Source organism: Hyperoodon ampullatus, assembly GCF_949752795.1.
Source record: "Hyperoodon ampullatus genome assembly, chromosome: 10".
In the NCBI taxonomy this organism is placed as follows: domain Eukaryota; kingdom Metazoa; phylum Chordata; class Mammalia; order Artiodactyla; family Ziphiidae; genus Hyperoodon; species Hyperoodon ampullatus.
The window spans coordinates 93,934,000-93,949,529 of record NC_136923.1 but is presented as its reverse complement, the minus strand read 5'-3'; the positions used below and the strand labels follow the sequence as shown (position 1 = coordinate 93,949,529).

At 46.8% G+C, this 15,530-nt stretch overlaps 1 protein-coding gene across 2 annotated transcripts in view; it reads left to right on the top strand.

Annotated features, from left to right (window-relative positions):
• JARID2 (jumonji and AT-rich interaction domain containing 2) overlaps positions 1–15,530 on the top strand; it is a gene marked incomplete at both ends in the record, with an annotated part of 243,284 nt that overhangs the window by 169,508 nt on the left and 58,246 nt on the right. For both annotated transcript variants that reach the window (XM_079713196.1, XM_079713195.1), the window contains one exon: positions 13,197–13,366. In XM_079713196.1, coding sequence (XP_079569322.1) covers positions 13,197–13,366 — 170 coding nt within the window. The remainder of the gene's footprint in view (positions 1–13,196; positions 13,367–15,530) is intronic.

The following is a 15,530-nucleotide window of genomic DNA, read 5'->3' as shown; positions in this document are numbered from 1 at the left end:
CCGAGTTGGGTTTTCTTGTTCAGTCGCCTTACTCTTCTGTGAAATATATCTACAGTTTTAGATTGATAGCGAATTATCAGAGCTCACTGAGTAGTGTTTTCGTTTTATGACTCCTTGCTCAAGTTTGTCGGTGTCTTTATAATCCCAGAGCTGAAAGATTGTAGAAATCTAGGACAGGGAGGTCTAACTTACCTGGTGGCACCAACAGCTCTAGCGATGCACCCTATTTCTACCTGTAGGATTAATTCATGTAACATTATCTGCTTTCAAAATTGGGTAGCACAAAGAGAACAGTAATTTGCGGGGGGAACCCCTGTGACGTTACATTGCTGTACTCTGCATCTCAGATGAAATAAATCCATCTCAGAAAGCACTGGGTAAAATCTGGGATACCTGGAATTGTGTGAAATCGGAGAATCAAACACAGAGAAACCTGAGGAAGAGCACAGCTGAAGGACTAAGCTGGGGAAGGGAATGACCATCCTTCTGCAAACCAGTGGGTTCCCAGGGTCAACTTCTGGGGGTCTTTTCTGGGTGTGAGGTTGTTATCACTGGTCTCTGAGGGTATTTTGGAGGGAGTCTGGGGAGGCAGAAAACTTTTAAGAGTCCAGCTGGAAATGTTCTCCTACATGCTCATTTACAAATTGCTGAAGGCGGGGCCTTCCAGACCCTTCCCAGGGCTGATGGATGGCTGGGAGCGTGGGGTTTGGCATCGTATTGACAGAGTGGAAGATGGATGTCTCTTTGATCAAAGGGAGACCATTAGGGCATGTTTAGGCTGGTAGAACTGAAGAGACTTCTCCTAAAGGGAGGAGTTCTGCGCCTCCTGGCCCCCACGGCCTGCCACCCGCATCTTTACGAACAGGATTCAGATTTATCCAGCTTGCAGCCCTGGCATTGTGCTAAAGCTAACTGTGAGGAAGCTTGCATTTAAGTAGCTTCTGTTTCTTTGAGTTAATCAGTGGGTTACAGAGAAGGGGAGGATGTCATGTGTTTCCATGATGCCTCAGCACGTCATGGGTTCGGACCATTTGGGACGATGTGACAGTTTTCTCTCTCGTGTCCCCTCCTTCATGGGGTCCCTACCAGCACCCGTCCTTAAATTGCACCTTGGGGTTCTCCTTCTCCTCCAGAGCTGGCTTGCCTGGTGGAGGCGGTGCAGCGCAGCGAGAAGAGCCACGTAGGAGGTTTCCGTGGCCAAGTGTCTCGCCACTCAGTGGAAGGGGCTTACATTCTCCTCTGGGCCGGGCAGTGGAATGGGAGAGAATGGGGCCACGGGAAAACAACACGTCTGCCGATGGGAAGCATCACAGAAATGGACTGTTCCTGGTGTGGGAGGACCCACGGAAGCTGGGTTTGAGTTTGGGGTTAAAAAAATAAGGTTTTAGAGGTTAGTCACTTTTTAACCTTTCAGTTCATAAATGTTGTTGACAGTTCCTTTTATTTTTTTTTTTTTTTTTTTTTTTTTTTTTTTTTTTTTTTGCGGTACGCGGGCCTCTCACTGTTGTGGCCTCTCCCGTTGCGGAGCACAGGCTCCGGACGCGCAGGCTCAGCGGCCATGGCTCACGGGCCCAGCCGCTCCGCGGCATATGGGATCCTCCCAGACCGGGACACGAACCCGTATCCCCTGCATCGGCAGGCGGACTCTCAACCACTGCGCCACCAGGGAGGCCCGACAGTTCCTTTTATTATTGGAGGTTTCCGTCGGTTGAATTATCTCCCCCCTGCCCGCCATGTTCACAATTTATTAGGATCATGTAGGACATCGGGATTCTCTCCCATTTCTTTCCCTCTTTTCTCTACTTTCTGTTCTCTGCCCTCTTTTGTGCCGCCGTACAGAGAAAACGAGAGGAGCCAGGCGTTGCCGAGGCTTCGTGACAGCACCTAGGACAGAAGGGTCTGAGCCGCACTGAAGGAGGCTGGCCTGTGGCTTCATTGTTTCCTGTTTATGGACACGAAAATGGGCTCGAGCAGGAAGGATTAATAAAGGGCTTAATTGAACAGGAAGTCTTTCAGCCCTTTGGAGTTGCTGAAGTGGTGCATACAGCGTGGGTGTTTATCTTGAGTCCTGTATAAGAGGTTGGACTTTCCTGCGGTTGTTTCCTGGAACTTGGTGAGGATCAGAACTTGTCAGGGCATTTGAATGTTGCAGACGGAAAAGGGATAACTAGTCACTGACAGCCCTGGGTGAAGGGGAGGGCTTGTTTGGATTTCTGTGTACTGCCAGTCGCGCCTCTTGGGGTTTTCTGCAGCTGGCCTTGCTCAAAGCCTTTGAAAGTCCTTTGAGCTGCTTTTATAGCATCTCAGCAAATTCAAATATAGTATCTCTGGAAAGGAGTGATAAGTCACTCGTCTTATTAACAGCAGGGTTTTGTTGGTTAAATGGGTGTAAGAAAACATATTTGATGACAGGGCCCCTTGTGAGTCAGAGACCAGCTTTTCCCTCTTGGAGAAATTCTCATTTTGTGATGTAAGTGAGGTCTAGTCAGAAGACACTGTCACTAGACCCCTGCGAGGGATCTTTTGAGCCACACACAGTTATGGTGGATGTGTGTGTCCTGCAGATGTTTGGTGAGTCTCTGCTTGTCATTTGCTGCCGCCCACAGACGTGACCCCTTTCCACTTAGTGCTCCCTTGACCTCAGGTATTAGGGCCTGTGCGTTCATATCCTGCAGAGTCCATCTGGGACTCCCAGGTGGTTGACAAGGACGAAGTGAGGGGACTTTTATACTGGGGAGAGGCATCTTAGGTCCCAGAATGGGTGTTAAGAGTGTAAATGAGAGACGATCCTGGCTGAGTTGGAAGGTGTGAGTTGGCCTCCATTCCCTGGGCCCGTCTGGTTTAAAAGACCACTTGGTTTGGTTTGATATAGTGATGCCATTTGGATAAATGTTTCTGCTTCCTGGCCTGACATATGGTTACCTTCTGCAACCCTGAATGTTGGTAGAAGTTCAGCATTGCTTGAGGGTATCCTAGGCCTTGTTAGAAAGGAAGGTGAGTTCTATGCCATGACTCTCTTTTGCCTCCTTTGAATTGATACAGGTTCTTGGGTTTTTATTTAAATTTCTGTGCCACTGTTGTGTCTGCTGGGTCCGTCATGGCAGCCTCCAGTGACACTGAGCCTGGGCTGAGTCTCTGAGGCTGGGATGCTGTGAGCTCCAGTTTTTCATTGGGAGAACGTGCCGTAACTCCAGGATCACAGAGCACAAACAGCAAAAAAAAAAAAAAAAAAAAAGGGAGGATAATGGCTCTTATGTTCATTAGTGATTAGCAGATTCTTTTTAATTATAGTCATGATTTTTAACTTTAGCAGTTGTCATAAAATCCTAGACCTCTTTTATAAACATTCAGGAAGAGACAATGTGTGGATTGTAGCGTATCCCTTTATCACAGAACAGACTTCCCTCCGCATTTTGGTTGGTGATAGCTTACGTAACACCCAACTTTGAACATTACATGTGATTGTGTTTCAGCCTACTAAATACGTTTCTGTCAGCGCCCCAAAATGAATACTCTGGGCTTCCCAGGGAAGGAAGCATATTAGAACCATGGTGCATTACTTTAGTTTTGCCTTTTCTTACTTTTCTGGGTGGTAAAAATCACTTTGGGGGGAGGGAACGTATTTCAGAAAACAATCCAGTGGATTTTAGCCCTAGGTATATTTTCAAGATATAAAATGTTGGATTGTGAGTTGCTGTGTGTTTTCTATATACAAGCAGGGAATTTATTGTAATTGAGTTGTTGGGTTAAACGGTATTGCTAACATTGTTCATCTCTTACTTTCTGTGAAAAGTGGCTGGTTTCTTACTTCGCTGGCGTCAGATTTTAGTGCAGGTACTAAAAATTGGTTAATGCCAGGCTTATCATAAATCTGCGAAAGTCAGAATTCCCCTTTCAGGGGTGATCCCAGAGCTGGTGTCTAAAGACTGTCTACTGCCATCTATTGGTGCTTGTTGGCTACTTCACGGGATTTCCAGTGGGCGGGGAAGTTGTCCAGAATCCCTTTTCTATTTGCTGTTCTTTAAATAAAGCAGATCCCTGTTAGCAGACTTACTGTCCAAGAGGCCGAGGATGTGAGAAGCTGAAGGAAGCCTACTCCGTATCTTTCAGGGACTGGTTAGCTCTCTGAGCACTGCCTTTGTGCTTTGGTCCATCACATGCGGATGGACTTCTGAATCTCACCCTGTGCACAACTCCACGGGGAATGTTTCTGGTGGGAAGTTTCCATAGGATTGACTTTTCAGTTATACTGCTAGGGTTCCACTGGATTCTGTTGTTTAATGAATGAACTGTGTAACATTGCAGGATGAATTTCTTCGTGTATTTTTCTTCTCTCCTTCAAAGAACGAAGTAAAACATGATTCCTGCCTCACAGAGTCATTCAGTCTCCCTTCCCAGCCATCGTCTCTGCCAGGATTCGAGGAGTTTTCTGGCAGTTTTCGCAGCCGGGTATTGAGTAACCTAAAATTGAGAAACTGCTGGGGTTCTTGTTGAAATAGTATTTTTAAAAACAAAATTGGCAGTCCCACCTCAAGAGAGAATGAATGGAAAGGCAGATCAGCATTTCAACTGGTTCTTTGAGGCTTTTACAGATGAGTGTACTTTAGGTAACTTGTTCACACCTTGTAACTACAGTAGTGTATTAGGAATTTCTTTGGCAGATCCCTGCTGGATTAAGACTTTTAACTTCCATGTGTTGGTCTTCTGACTCGTGTTATCCTTTTGTTACTTGTGCTGTAAACAGTTTTTGCCCAAGACTGCCCTGAACCTAACGGTCTTTGTGGAGAGGAGCATTTGCAGCTCCTAGATCCTGGGTTTAGAGTTGGATTCCCCGAGAAGGAGAGGGTTATGCGGCCTGGGGGTGGTGAAACCTGCGGCTTTCCATTGGCGGTAAACTGTAACACATGTGACATTTGTGACTGACGGAACAAAAGGGCTTTGTTGCCGCTTTAATTGTTGATTAATGATGATCCCTCTCAGATTTGACATGGTTGCTTTCTAGAACACAAAAGAAGTCAATGTCAAATATTTCCTTGATCATGCCAGAGTCAGGATTTCCAGGCAGCCTTGGTTCTTTGACATTTCAGGATGCTGCATCAGACTTTAAAAAAAATAATAATTGCATCATTTTATTAATGGGATCAAAAGCAGTTCTGCATATTACTTTTCATACCATTTGTGTGGGCTCCCACCACCAGCCTGAGATTTGTGTGACCAACAGATGTTTCACTTGGGAAGACACCACATGTATCTTGTAGCTATTTAGTACTTTGGTATTCTCCATTCTCTCCCCTGACCCTTTTTACCTGAGGTCAAGGAAATGAAGGCTCACCTTTCTCTCTGATGCCCACTTTCTGAGGAAGTGCAGTTATTTGTGAGCATTTGGAGTATCTTCCGAAGTCGGGGTGGTGTTTGGGTTTGCAGTACTTGCCTTCTCTTTCGTCTGGCCTTTTGGTGGGTAGAGCTGATGAATATACTTATAAGGGGTTAGGTTAGCCTTCCTGAGGATATCTCAGGGTTCTGAAGGAAGGTCATGTGTTTTCCTAAATGAGTCATTTATTCCTGATTGGAAGGATTAGGTCTTAAGGCAGCAGAGTATAGATAGCATGGTAGTTAGTAGTGGAAGGGAAATTATGGAACAACTTTTGGCATTGTGCCATCTTTTTTTTTTTTTTTTTTTTGGGGAAACATCTATATTTAAAATTTTTTCCACCTCTGCCTTCTAAAGTGCAAGGCGGTATGCGTATCTCAAGATCTGGAAGTTATCACGTTTGCTGTTTTGCCTGACAACCTGTAGTTGGGAAGTAGGCGCTAGCAATCTTTAGCAACACAGGCATTTTGGAGGTTTTTATTTCCCACTTGGTACAGGCAAAAGATCAGTACTTGTCACCAGAATTATGAAATCATAATGCAAGAGGAATTATTACAGGAATTACTATATTGAGGTTTTATAGATGAGGTCAGAGGAGATTGGAGCTAGAAGGACCCTGAGTTGTTTCCTTTTCATAGGGGTCTCTCTCTCCACCCCCCCACCCCCCCCACTGCTTCTGCCAACAAGGAAATAGAGTCCCAGCTTGCCCAAGGTCACAAGGTAGTTGAACCAAAGCAGCCCAGGGTTTGTGATACCACGGTTCTTTTCCTTGTACCACTCTGACCAAGCAGAACTTTACAGGGTTTCATCTCCAGGAGATTCAAGCAAAAGAAGTTCCTTTCGGTATATCAGGTTAATAGCAAACTTTTACTCTAAATAGTTGCCTGTGTAATTTAATTTAAGACAAGTGCTGCAAATATTTAACATCCTGCGGTTTTTAGCATAAACGATTTAATCTCTTTCTATGTAAAGCAAGAAATGAGGCCTCTGAACCCGTATGGCAGGATCTCCAGAAACACCTGAAAGCAGGCATTTCTCTTCTCACGGAGCTGCAGACCTCCCTTTTCTGTCACTGGGTGAAGTCCCTACACCCCAATGAGACAAACACCCATTGTAACTCTGGAGCAGGGTGGGCCGTGAGCGCAGAAGGATGGAGCCTGTTGCCAGTGCTTCTTGTTACCGAGTTTGCTGTGCGTTGGTCTCTGCTAGCCTCCGGGTTCACTTGAGGATGTGTTTATTTTCTCTTTACTATACAGGATGTTTACAGCCATCCTGTGTGGTTTGCCCGCAACTGCACTTGCATTTGAATTTGGTGGGCAGCTTGCCCTGGGCAGGGGATATCCCCTGCCCGACCCATACAGTCTCCAACACACACCCGCCCTTGTTTCTTTGACTAGCTGCCAGGTCTGTAGTGTGTGTGTGTCTGGGGGTAGAATAGAGTGGGTACTTATTTTGGAGATGGAAACACAGGAATTTTTTTTTTTTTTTTGAATAGGCCTTTCAGCAAGTTGGCAAAGCTTCAGGGCCAGCTCCCACACCGGCACAAAGAGCCTGGCTGGCTATGCGGGTCCCTCTGCACTTGTCGGATATAACGCATTTTCTTTCTTGAATGAACACACACCCTGCCCTCCCAGCCATGCATTGCTCTCTGTTTAGACTTGGGGTGTAATCTAAATAACTGGATTTACCAGCTTATGTTTTTAATATTGCAAAATTAAGTTAATAAGATGGTGTTTGGCATTCATGGCCCTCCACGAGGACCGGCTGGGCGCTGCTTTAGACCCGCTCATCCCCCTCGCTTCCGCCTTGTCCAGCTGAGTTGCGTGCATACCGCTCGTCCTCCGTGGGTTTGTAAACTATCAGAAATCCTGGGCAGAAATGGAATTTAATTAACCTAGAAATTGCTGTTGTGCCATATTTAGGGCTGCCCTAGAGATTGAGCACACAGATAGCAATAAGCCGGTTAACTCTATCCTGTAGGTAAGCCCAGAGGAGACCCGGAGACACAGTGCCACAGTGATGGCGGGCTGCCCGGAAGCTTCCAAAGGCAGGATTTGGGGAGGGCAGGAGAGGGCACCGGGGGAGTGTTACAGAACAAAGAGTATCTGGCACAGGACTTGGTCAGCCCCCAGTGGGTTTTCTTTACAAGCTTTGTCTTGCAATTTATCTGTTAACTTGGAAAATAACGCTAGTGTTTATTTCGGTCTGCTTCTCTATTCCCATAAAGGTGCTGTACTTTTTTTCTTTTTAACCTAAATATGAAATATATTTGAAGATTTATTGGGGTAAAATTTTAAGTGATCAAGCGAAACGTTCCTTTGGCTGTTGGCCCCGATGCCAGCGAATCCCACATGAGAGAAGGCTTCTTCTGTGAACCATGGGGCGTGGAAGAGAGGAGGGAGAAGACGGACACCCTCCCATCCAGCTCACGCAGCTCGTCAAGAAGCACCGTCTCTGACGTGCGGGGGTCTCGTGTGCAGGGGTGCGTGGCAGGACCTCCACACCTGGGCCAGCGGATTGTGGCCCAGGGACAGGTGTGCTGCGTGTGGACACATGGGGTGCAGCGGCGTGCCTTGGGGTGGGGGGGGGTACCTTGTGACGCAGCGTGGTTGACAGCCAGAACGCGACCTTAATTGGCTTTTGTTCGACGATGCTCTTGATGGGCAAGTGGCTCAGTAAATTCTCAATAAGCGGTGCCGGTGGTGGTGGAGGAAATTGTGACCGAACGGGCAGGTTCTTCGGAAACTGATGCTTAGTGAAACTGGATTCCACTCGACCTTCGCGGAGCCATATCCTGGGATGGCCAGTAACTTTACTGGTGGCCGAACCACAGGCCTCTCCTGTAGCTCTTGGGTCCGTTGCAGATCTGTCCAGCCATCTCCCTGCCACCTCCGGATTGCCATGCCCCCTCTGTCCCTCTGCTCAGAAAACGTGTGATTCCTAAGGAATGAGTGAGGCATTGGTATTGTTCATAAATGGGACAGCAGCGTAATGTTCCTGCCTTTCTCTCTCAATGTCTACGGAGGGCTCGCCCTCGACACGCGGCAGCCCGTACATGCAGACGTAGGACATGAGGAGGCCCTGGCAGGAGAGACCACTCTGTAGGCCACCAAAGGGCAGAGGAATGGAAATGGAGTCGAGCGGTAGGTCCTGGGGGATGTGCTATTTGAGGATGGCTCAGTCTCTCTGAGGAGGTGACTTTTGAACAGGGACATGGAAAACGTGATTCCGTAAAAAGCAGCAAGCAGGCTGGAATGTTCCCCTCACTGGATTATAGGAAGAAGCCAGCCATGGTGAGATAAAGGGGAGAAGCATTCCAGCTAGAGGGAGCAGTCTGGAGTGAGCAGGGTCCCCTGAGAACCTTTGCCTCTGTCCTAAGAGCATTTATTTCTATATAGAGTGACACTCTGGGGGGATCAGATCAATAAAGCAACTTTCGTTTCAACACCCCCCCCCCCCCCCCCCCCAAAAAAAAGGAGGCACTTTTGCTTAAATGGGATTCACACCAGCAGGGCTGAGCTTTGTCGTGACTGGGTTGCCATGGGGCTCCTGTCCCTTCTAGAGAAGGGACACCCCAGATGGCCTTACCCACGACAAGGGCTTCAGATAGCAAGCCCTGCATTCCCTGAACTTGCTCTCTGAATTTTTTACTCTTTTATCTCACATAGACACATTTACACCACGGAAGGTGAGGAACAGCGATGATTTGATGTGAAACCACTTCTGTTCCCTCACCCTCACTGCCCCTCAACCCTAGATTTACACACTGTAAATAAAAGGTTACCCTCAATGTATTTATTCATATATACATGTATGTACATGTTTCTTCCTCAGTTGGTTTAAGTTTCTTCGGCTTGCTGGAGAGTTTGGTTTTAGTTGGTTTCATTGACCTTCCTGGCATGGAGGAGTCTTCTGTAAGGGAAATTCCTTCCTGGATCAGTTAATAAAAGATCAACACAGAAGTGAGTCTTGCACCACTTGACCCTCCTGTGGTTTGTGTGGGACAGACGCCCTCTGTACTTTCTGCATTCTGGCTTGCTGTGCATTACCAACGGGCAGCAGAGGCCCTCCTGGCTAAACTTCAGGCAAAAAAGCCTTTGGAGGCCCTACATTCTGCTTGTTTCTTCCCTTGATGCCCAGGAGCTCCACACTCTCTCCAGCCCCACCCCTGGGTGGCTCTGAACTCCCTTAGTTCAACCTGAATTTCCATTTAAAGCATCTTCGCCCTGGTAATGGACTGGAGGGTGTTCCTGGTGGAGGGATGGGTGGGTCCCATCTTGCTGGCCTGCTCACGGCTGGCGCCCAGCAGCTGAGTGCAGGCCGTCCTGGAGCTCCACCGCCCTCGGTGGGTGCCTGATCATGCCTGTCCTCTCCTGCACGCCAGCCTCCTTCTTGCCCCAGCACCTCCAGGTGCAGATAATCTAAGTCTTCAGCACATCTGGACCTCCCCGCCCCCTTTCTGTACCGATTTTAAATAACATACACTCATTTCCTCGTATCAGACACTCTAGAATGAATCACCTATCCCGCAAACATACCCGAATGGCTAAGAGTGCTTCCTCCATGGATTTGGCCTCTGAGTTGTGTCATTCAAACTCTTTTGTTGCGTGGGGACAGCAAAGCAAAGTCACACCTTTGTAATCTCCCGGGACCCACACACACACAAAGCCAAACCGCAGACCTGCCCTTTCCACAAAGTACAGATTCTTCTGGCCTCTTTAAAACAAGATATTGGTTTGTCTTGTTCTTTAGGTCCTGCTTTCATCTGGGTCTCACAAATACTTAATCACTTGGGAGCTTGGCTTATTCCTCTGAGGGGTAATTTATTTTACTGTCGCTTTTTAATCTGTTATGCCCTTATTTTTCATAGCCTCCCTGAGAAAGTCATCAGGCAAAAAGTGCCTTTTATTTGAGCAACGGTCGGAGCATTTATCTTTGAGGTTATGAAATTGTAGAATGTTTTTCCGTGTCCTGCTCCGTGTTTGCGTGTTTGTTTTTCATTCAGGCTGTGCCATCTTCTCATTATGTGTGGCATTTGTCGTTGCCGACTTTTGAGAAAGCAGTAAACACTGAACATCCTGTTCACGTACAGGCAGTGATTCCATAAAGCCCCCCCTTAATGCCCAGGGTGTGAGTTGTGTCCATTTAAATGAAGATGTACAAATCAGAAGATTGCCAATTAAAACCCCTTTTCAGTAGGAAAACGTGACAGGGGTTTTCTTTTAACAGGAAGGGCAAGTTGGAGGAGAGAAGGAGCTTGTTGGAAGAGGAGGGTAGTTCTCCTGGGCTCAGTCCACCCTGAGGGTGGCAGGGCATGGCGCCGCTGTCTCCTTTTCTGTATCCTGTCCTTTCTCTGAAGCAATCCTGCTCAAGGCACGGGCTGTTTGCTGCCTGGTGCCAGTGAGCTGAATAGAGAAATTGAGAGTGAGCAGTGAGCATGTTAAAGCAGTTGAACAGGGTATGTCTGTTGAGTCTAATAATAAATTTGAGCTTGTAGTTTATGTCTTTCATTTTCTCCCTACAATAATTATCTTATAAAAATATCCATTTGTAAAAGGCAGAAAATCTAAAGGGGACCGTGAGGGGGAACCAAATGCAAAACGGATCCTCCTCTGCGATGGTTTGAGAAGCACTGTTCTTACATCTCTCAGTTGGTCACACACACACCCCCCACCCCCACCCCCATCTGATCTTCCTTGAAGGTCAGTCCTCTGGGCTTGGAGGCTCTCCCAGCACACACTTCTGCTCTCTCATCTTCTGGACAGTCAGTTGGTTGCAAAAAAAAGCTCTTTGTTCTTCAGAACACAGGAATGGGAGCGTTGTTTTATCCCCTTACCATTTATGACGTTTGGAATTTCTGTTAAACCTTGTTATATGGCTGTTTTCCTCTGGTTATTCCTGGGTTCTGAAGTGCTTTTGATTAACTGTGACGTTTTTAAGATTTTAGGGACTGCGGGTTGTTGCCCAGTCCCTAGTAAGGGACAGTCATGCTGTCATGACTGTCATGCTCTCTCCCTGTTGATCAAGTGTCAGTTCATACTGGGAATATGACCTATTCAGGAGTGTTTCTGGTGGGTCGTAAGGGAGGCAAGAGTTGAGTCTGGGCAGGACACGGGAGGTTAAAACTTAAGGGAGCTAATTTTTACAAAGTGGAAAACCAGTGTGTGTGTGTGTGGGGGGGTGTTATTTTGTTAAATACTAGAATGTTAACTTAAAATGTTAGGGTATTTTGAGCACCAGCAGTGGAAGATACTATGCTTACTGTTTTACATGATCTCAACGATAGTTAAGGGAAGACTTGTTTGTGCTATAGAATTATAAATATATGTAATACTCAAAGCAGCCTTGAGCCGGGGTGGCTTTATCAGTCCCACCCACATAGTGACTGATTCCAGTTTGGGGTTCTGAGCAAATCCGTTTAAAGCCCTGTGCCTTAGGGCTGCTTTTTTTTATTTTTCATTTTTATTTTTTGCGGTACATGGGCTTCTCACTGTTGTGGCCTCTCCCGTTGCGGAGCACAGGTTCCGGACGCGCAGGCTCAGCAGCCATGGCTCACGGGCCCAGCCGCTCTGTGGCATGTGGGATCTTCCCGGACCGGGGCACGAACCCGTGTCCCCTGCATCGGCAGGCGGACTCTCAACCACTGCACCACCAGGGAAGCCCAGGGCTGCTTTTTGATTCTTGTTTTTTCCCTGCTCTCAAATACTGTTTCTTGAGCATCTTTATGAGCAGGGCCAGAGAGGTGGTTTAAAGCAGGACACCTACAGGTTCACACCCTCAAAGGTGTTTATTTTCCATTAGGCGTTGAGGTCTTGAAAATTCAAGGGAGAGCTAATAGGAGGCAATTTATGATAAAGGTCAAGTCAGTTATACAGGGGGTAAAAACACTTAGGTAGAAAAAGGAGAACGACTACTGGCTACAGTGTTAGGAAAAAAGTAAAGAAACCTTTCCAAGAGTCATTAGGATTCAAATTAATAGAGTGTCTGACATGTAAAATTGTGTAAATGAACAATGTCTGGTTAAGGAGATTGAAGTTGTGATTTGTAGACACCAAAGTATAAATTAGGGGATTGGTATCTACGTAGGATGGTAATAGGGGAGAGGCCTGAGAAAGGTAGGTTAAGGCCAGTTTTTCAAATCCCTAACTAAGGACTTTGGACTTTTTGTATGGGCAGAAGGTAACCCATAATTTGGCCATGAAGGAGGGGTTTTGAATAGACTAGAGAAGTGGTCTCCCCCCGGCCCCCCCCACATTACAAGCTTTAATTCCAGGTGGATTTATTTGGCTGAATTGGAGTTAGAAGAGCTTAGAGATGGGGAGACTACTTCCTCCGGGGGTGTGAGACCAGGTCAGTGACAGGCTAAGGTGGACGAGGTGTCCTTACAAAATATGAAGGCAGTTGTGCATGTGTTTGTGATAGCATCGTGTTAAAGCACAGAATGCTAAATAAATGTGGCAGATGATTTGTGAAAAAGTACAAAAGCCATTAATCCCGTGCCACCTAATACCGCATGCTGCTTTGGAAATACCCAGGCACACACTGGTTTGTGCACAGGCACGCGCTTGTGTGCAAACGTACACACATGCTCATGGTGCACATTTTATATCAGTGTAGAAAACATAGCCCTTTAAAGCAAATTTATTGCCCTTTAAAGCAGGCTTGTGGTTTACGAGAGTGAGAGAGATACAGAGAACCTTAATTAGAAACAAAGAGTTTGCTTGAAATAAGGTCTCTCTTCCCTTTTGTGTCATGATTTTATTGCTGCACGTAGATCTATATCGTCCGATCTCTGCTTGTTGTTAATTTTCTTTTGCTTTTACAGGCCCAGGCTGCAAGCACAAAGGAAGTTTGCTCAATCCCAGCCGAATAGTCCCAGCACAACTCCAGTAAAGATAGTGGAGCCATTGCTACCCCCTCCAGCCACTCAAATTTCTGACCTCTCTAAAAGGAAGCCTAAGACAGAAGATTTTCTTACCTTTCTCTGCCTTCGAGGTAAGACCGTGTTGCCATTTTGGAGGGAGCAGCCTGGTTGAAGGAAAAAGGGGTGAGGCTGTCCCCAGGAGTTCTGATGTTGGCTTTGGTCTCTGCTCTACAACCTCTTTGAACTCCCAGCCTGGTTTGAGGGATTGAGAGTGTAAAGTGAGGAATCCCACCCAGAGGGTGCTGGAGCCTTCCTGTTTTTTCCCCTCTGACTCTTGAATCACCTTTCTTGGCGTCTCAGCACACAGTGTCACAGTTTGGAGTCTTACATTCTTATAATTGACTTCTCCCTGACATCCTTTTAGGACCTCTACCACCCCAGCATCACCGTCACACACATGCTTTGCAAACTTGGCTTTTTGATTTGTAATTTTTTTGTTGTTGTTGGGGTAGTTGTGGATGGGTGTTAGGTCCCGTTTCCTAGTGTTTTCTGAGGTCTGGGAATAAGCCACGCTGATGGAGGGTCCTCTCCCTCCCCCCGCCATACTACTTTAGGAAAAATAACAGTAGTGCTTTGTAGGTATAGATAACAGTGGAAATAGTGGTCTGTACATACGAACAGGACCAATGAACGGAGTGCACGGAGAGGATTTTGTAATTACAAAGTTACAGTTTTGTAATGAAGGATGGGTTTGGATTTACATGGCCTTATTTTGGGCAAGTCTTTAGGAACTAAGTGAGGGAAGAACACAGAAGATGGTGAGGGAGATTGAGGGGCCTCTGCATTGCAGGTAGGAGCATCACAGAAGGGAGTCTTCGAGCTTCTCGCTGCCCTGTTGGGCCACAGCATTTCAGTCTGTCCTTTGATTGATGGTGCTCACATTGGTCACTCAATTGAGGCAGGGCTGTCAGGCTTTTCCACGGAAAGCGGACCCTTGACAGCTTTTGTGATGATACATATTTCATTGCGAGGCTCTTTGAAACACTCCATATTTCGTTTCTCATCAAACTCGATTTACTCATTTTTGGGGATCTGGATGGACTCATTTCCTGTTTTGTTCAGAGGGTTGTAATCCATTACTCATCTGTTTTGATGTTTGATTGTCCCAGATCCCATCAGTGTAGCCCCTTCAAGCTGGCTCCCTTGCCCTTTGACACGTCCCTGTCATCCTCCCATCCCAGCTCCCTGACACAGTGGAATGTCCTGGACTCTTGTTGTGTACTCCCTCCCTCAGCCCTGAAATCAGCCATTTCTTCTAAGAGCCCTGTTCATTTTCAGGAACAGCTGCTCTTTAGAAGCTAGGATCTGGGCTTGAGGTGTGCTCATAGCTATCGGAGGGAAATGCATTGTGTGTGTGGGGGACATGTGCAAGGGCATGTATGTGCAGCTCATTTAGTATGCACATCTATGTCTCTAGGTCTATTAAAATCCACGAATGAGCACCAGTACCCTCCCAATTTTAGTTTAGCACCAAAGGGTTCCTTCTGGTTTTCTTTCTTTTTTTTCTATATTAAACAGTGAGAAAGTTGACTCCTGTTATCCATAAATTGTTTATTTGATCCATCTTTTCCAGTGTGCCCCACCTCCCATCTATTCTGCCACCCTCGCCATGGAGCCCTTCTGATCTCACTTGGCTCGGACCCTGTGAACGGCCTGACCTGTGTGTGAACACCTCTTCATCCTCCTTTGGCTCTCGCACACCACAGGGACTGCCATGGTCGTTACACACACACACACACAAACACACACACACACCTACCCCTTGTACCAGTTTGCTTTAGGACTAAATTGTTAGGGAAGGGAAAATGAAGGGTGAGGTCTTTGTCTGAGATTACAGGCTACTGATATGATAGTCCTGGGAGACTCAAGACCTAAAGGAGGAGAATAAGTGTATTTCAGTGCCGACCACTTCTCCCTCACGAAAGGGAGTGGGGTGGGTAGCAGGGCCTCCTGCCAGCATCTCCCTTGGGTTTGACATAGCTCCTTGCTGAAGGAGTCTAGTGATCCTAGGTGTTGAGGGTGGAGATGGAAAGGAAGGTGTACAAACCCACTAGCAAAGAATCAAGTGCAGGATCGGCTGTGAAGGGTGAAAGGAAGGGGAAAGATGAGAGTGACCAACGGGCAGGTAGGCGGTGGGGTGGTGTCATGAGCGGTGGAGAGTGAGTGGGACCAGGTGCTCAGAAGAAGGAATTTGAGCCAAAGGGATCTTTGAAGGGTCAACAGTATCATCAGAGG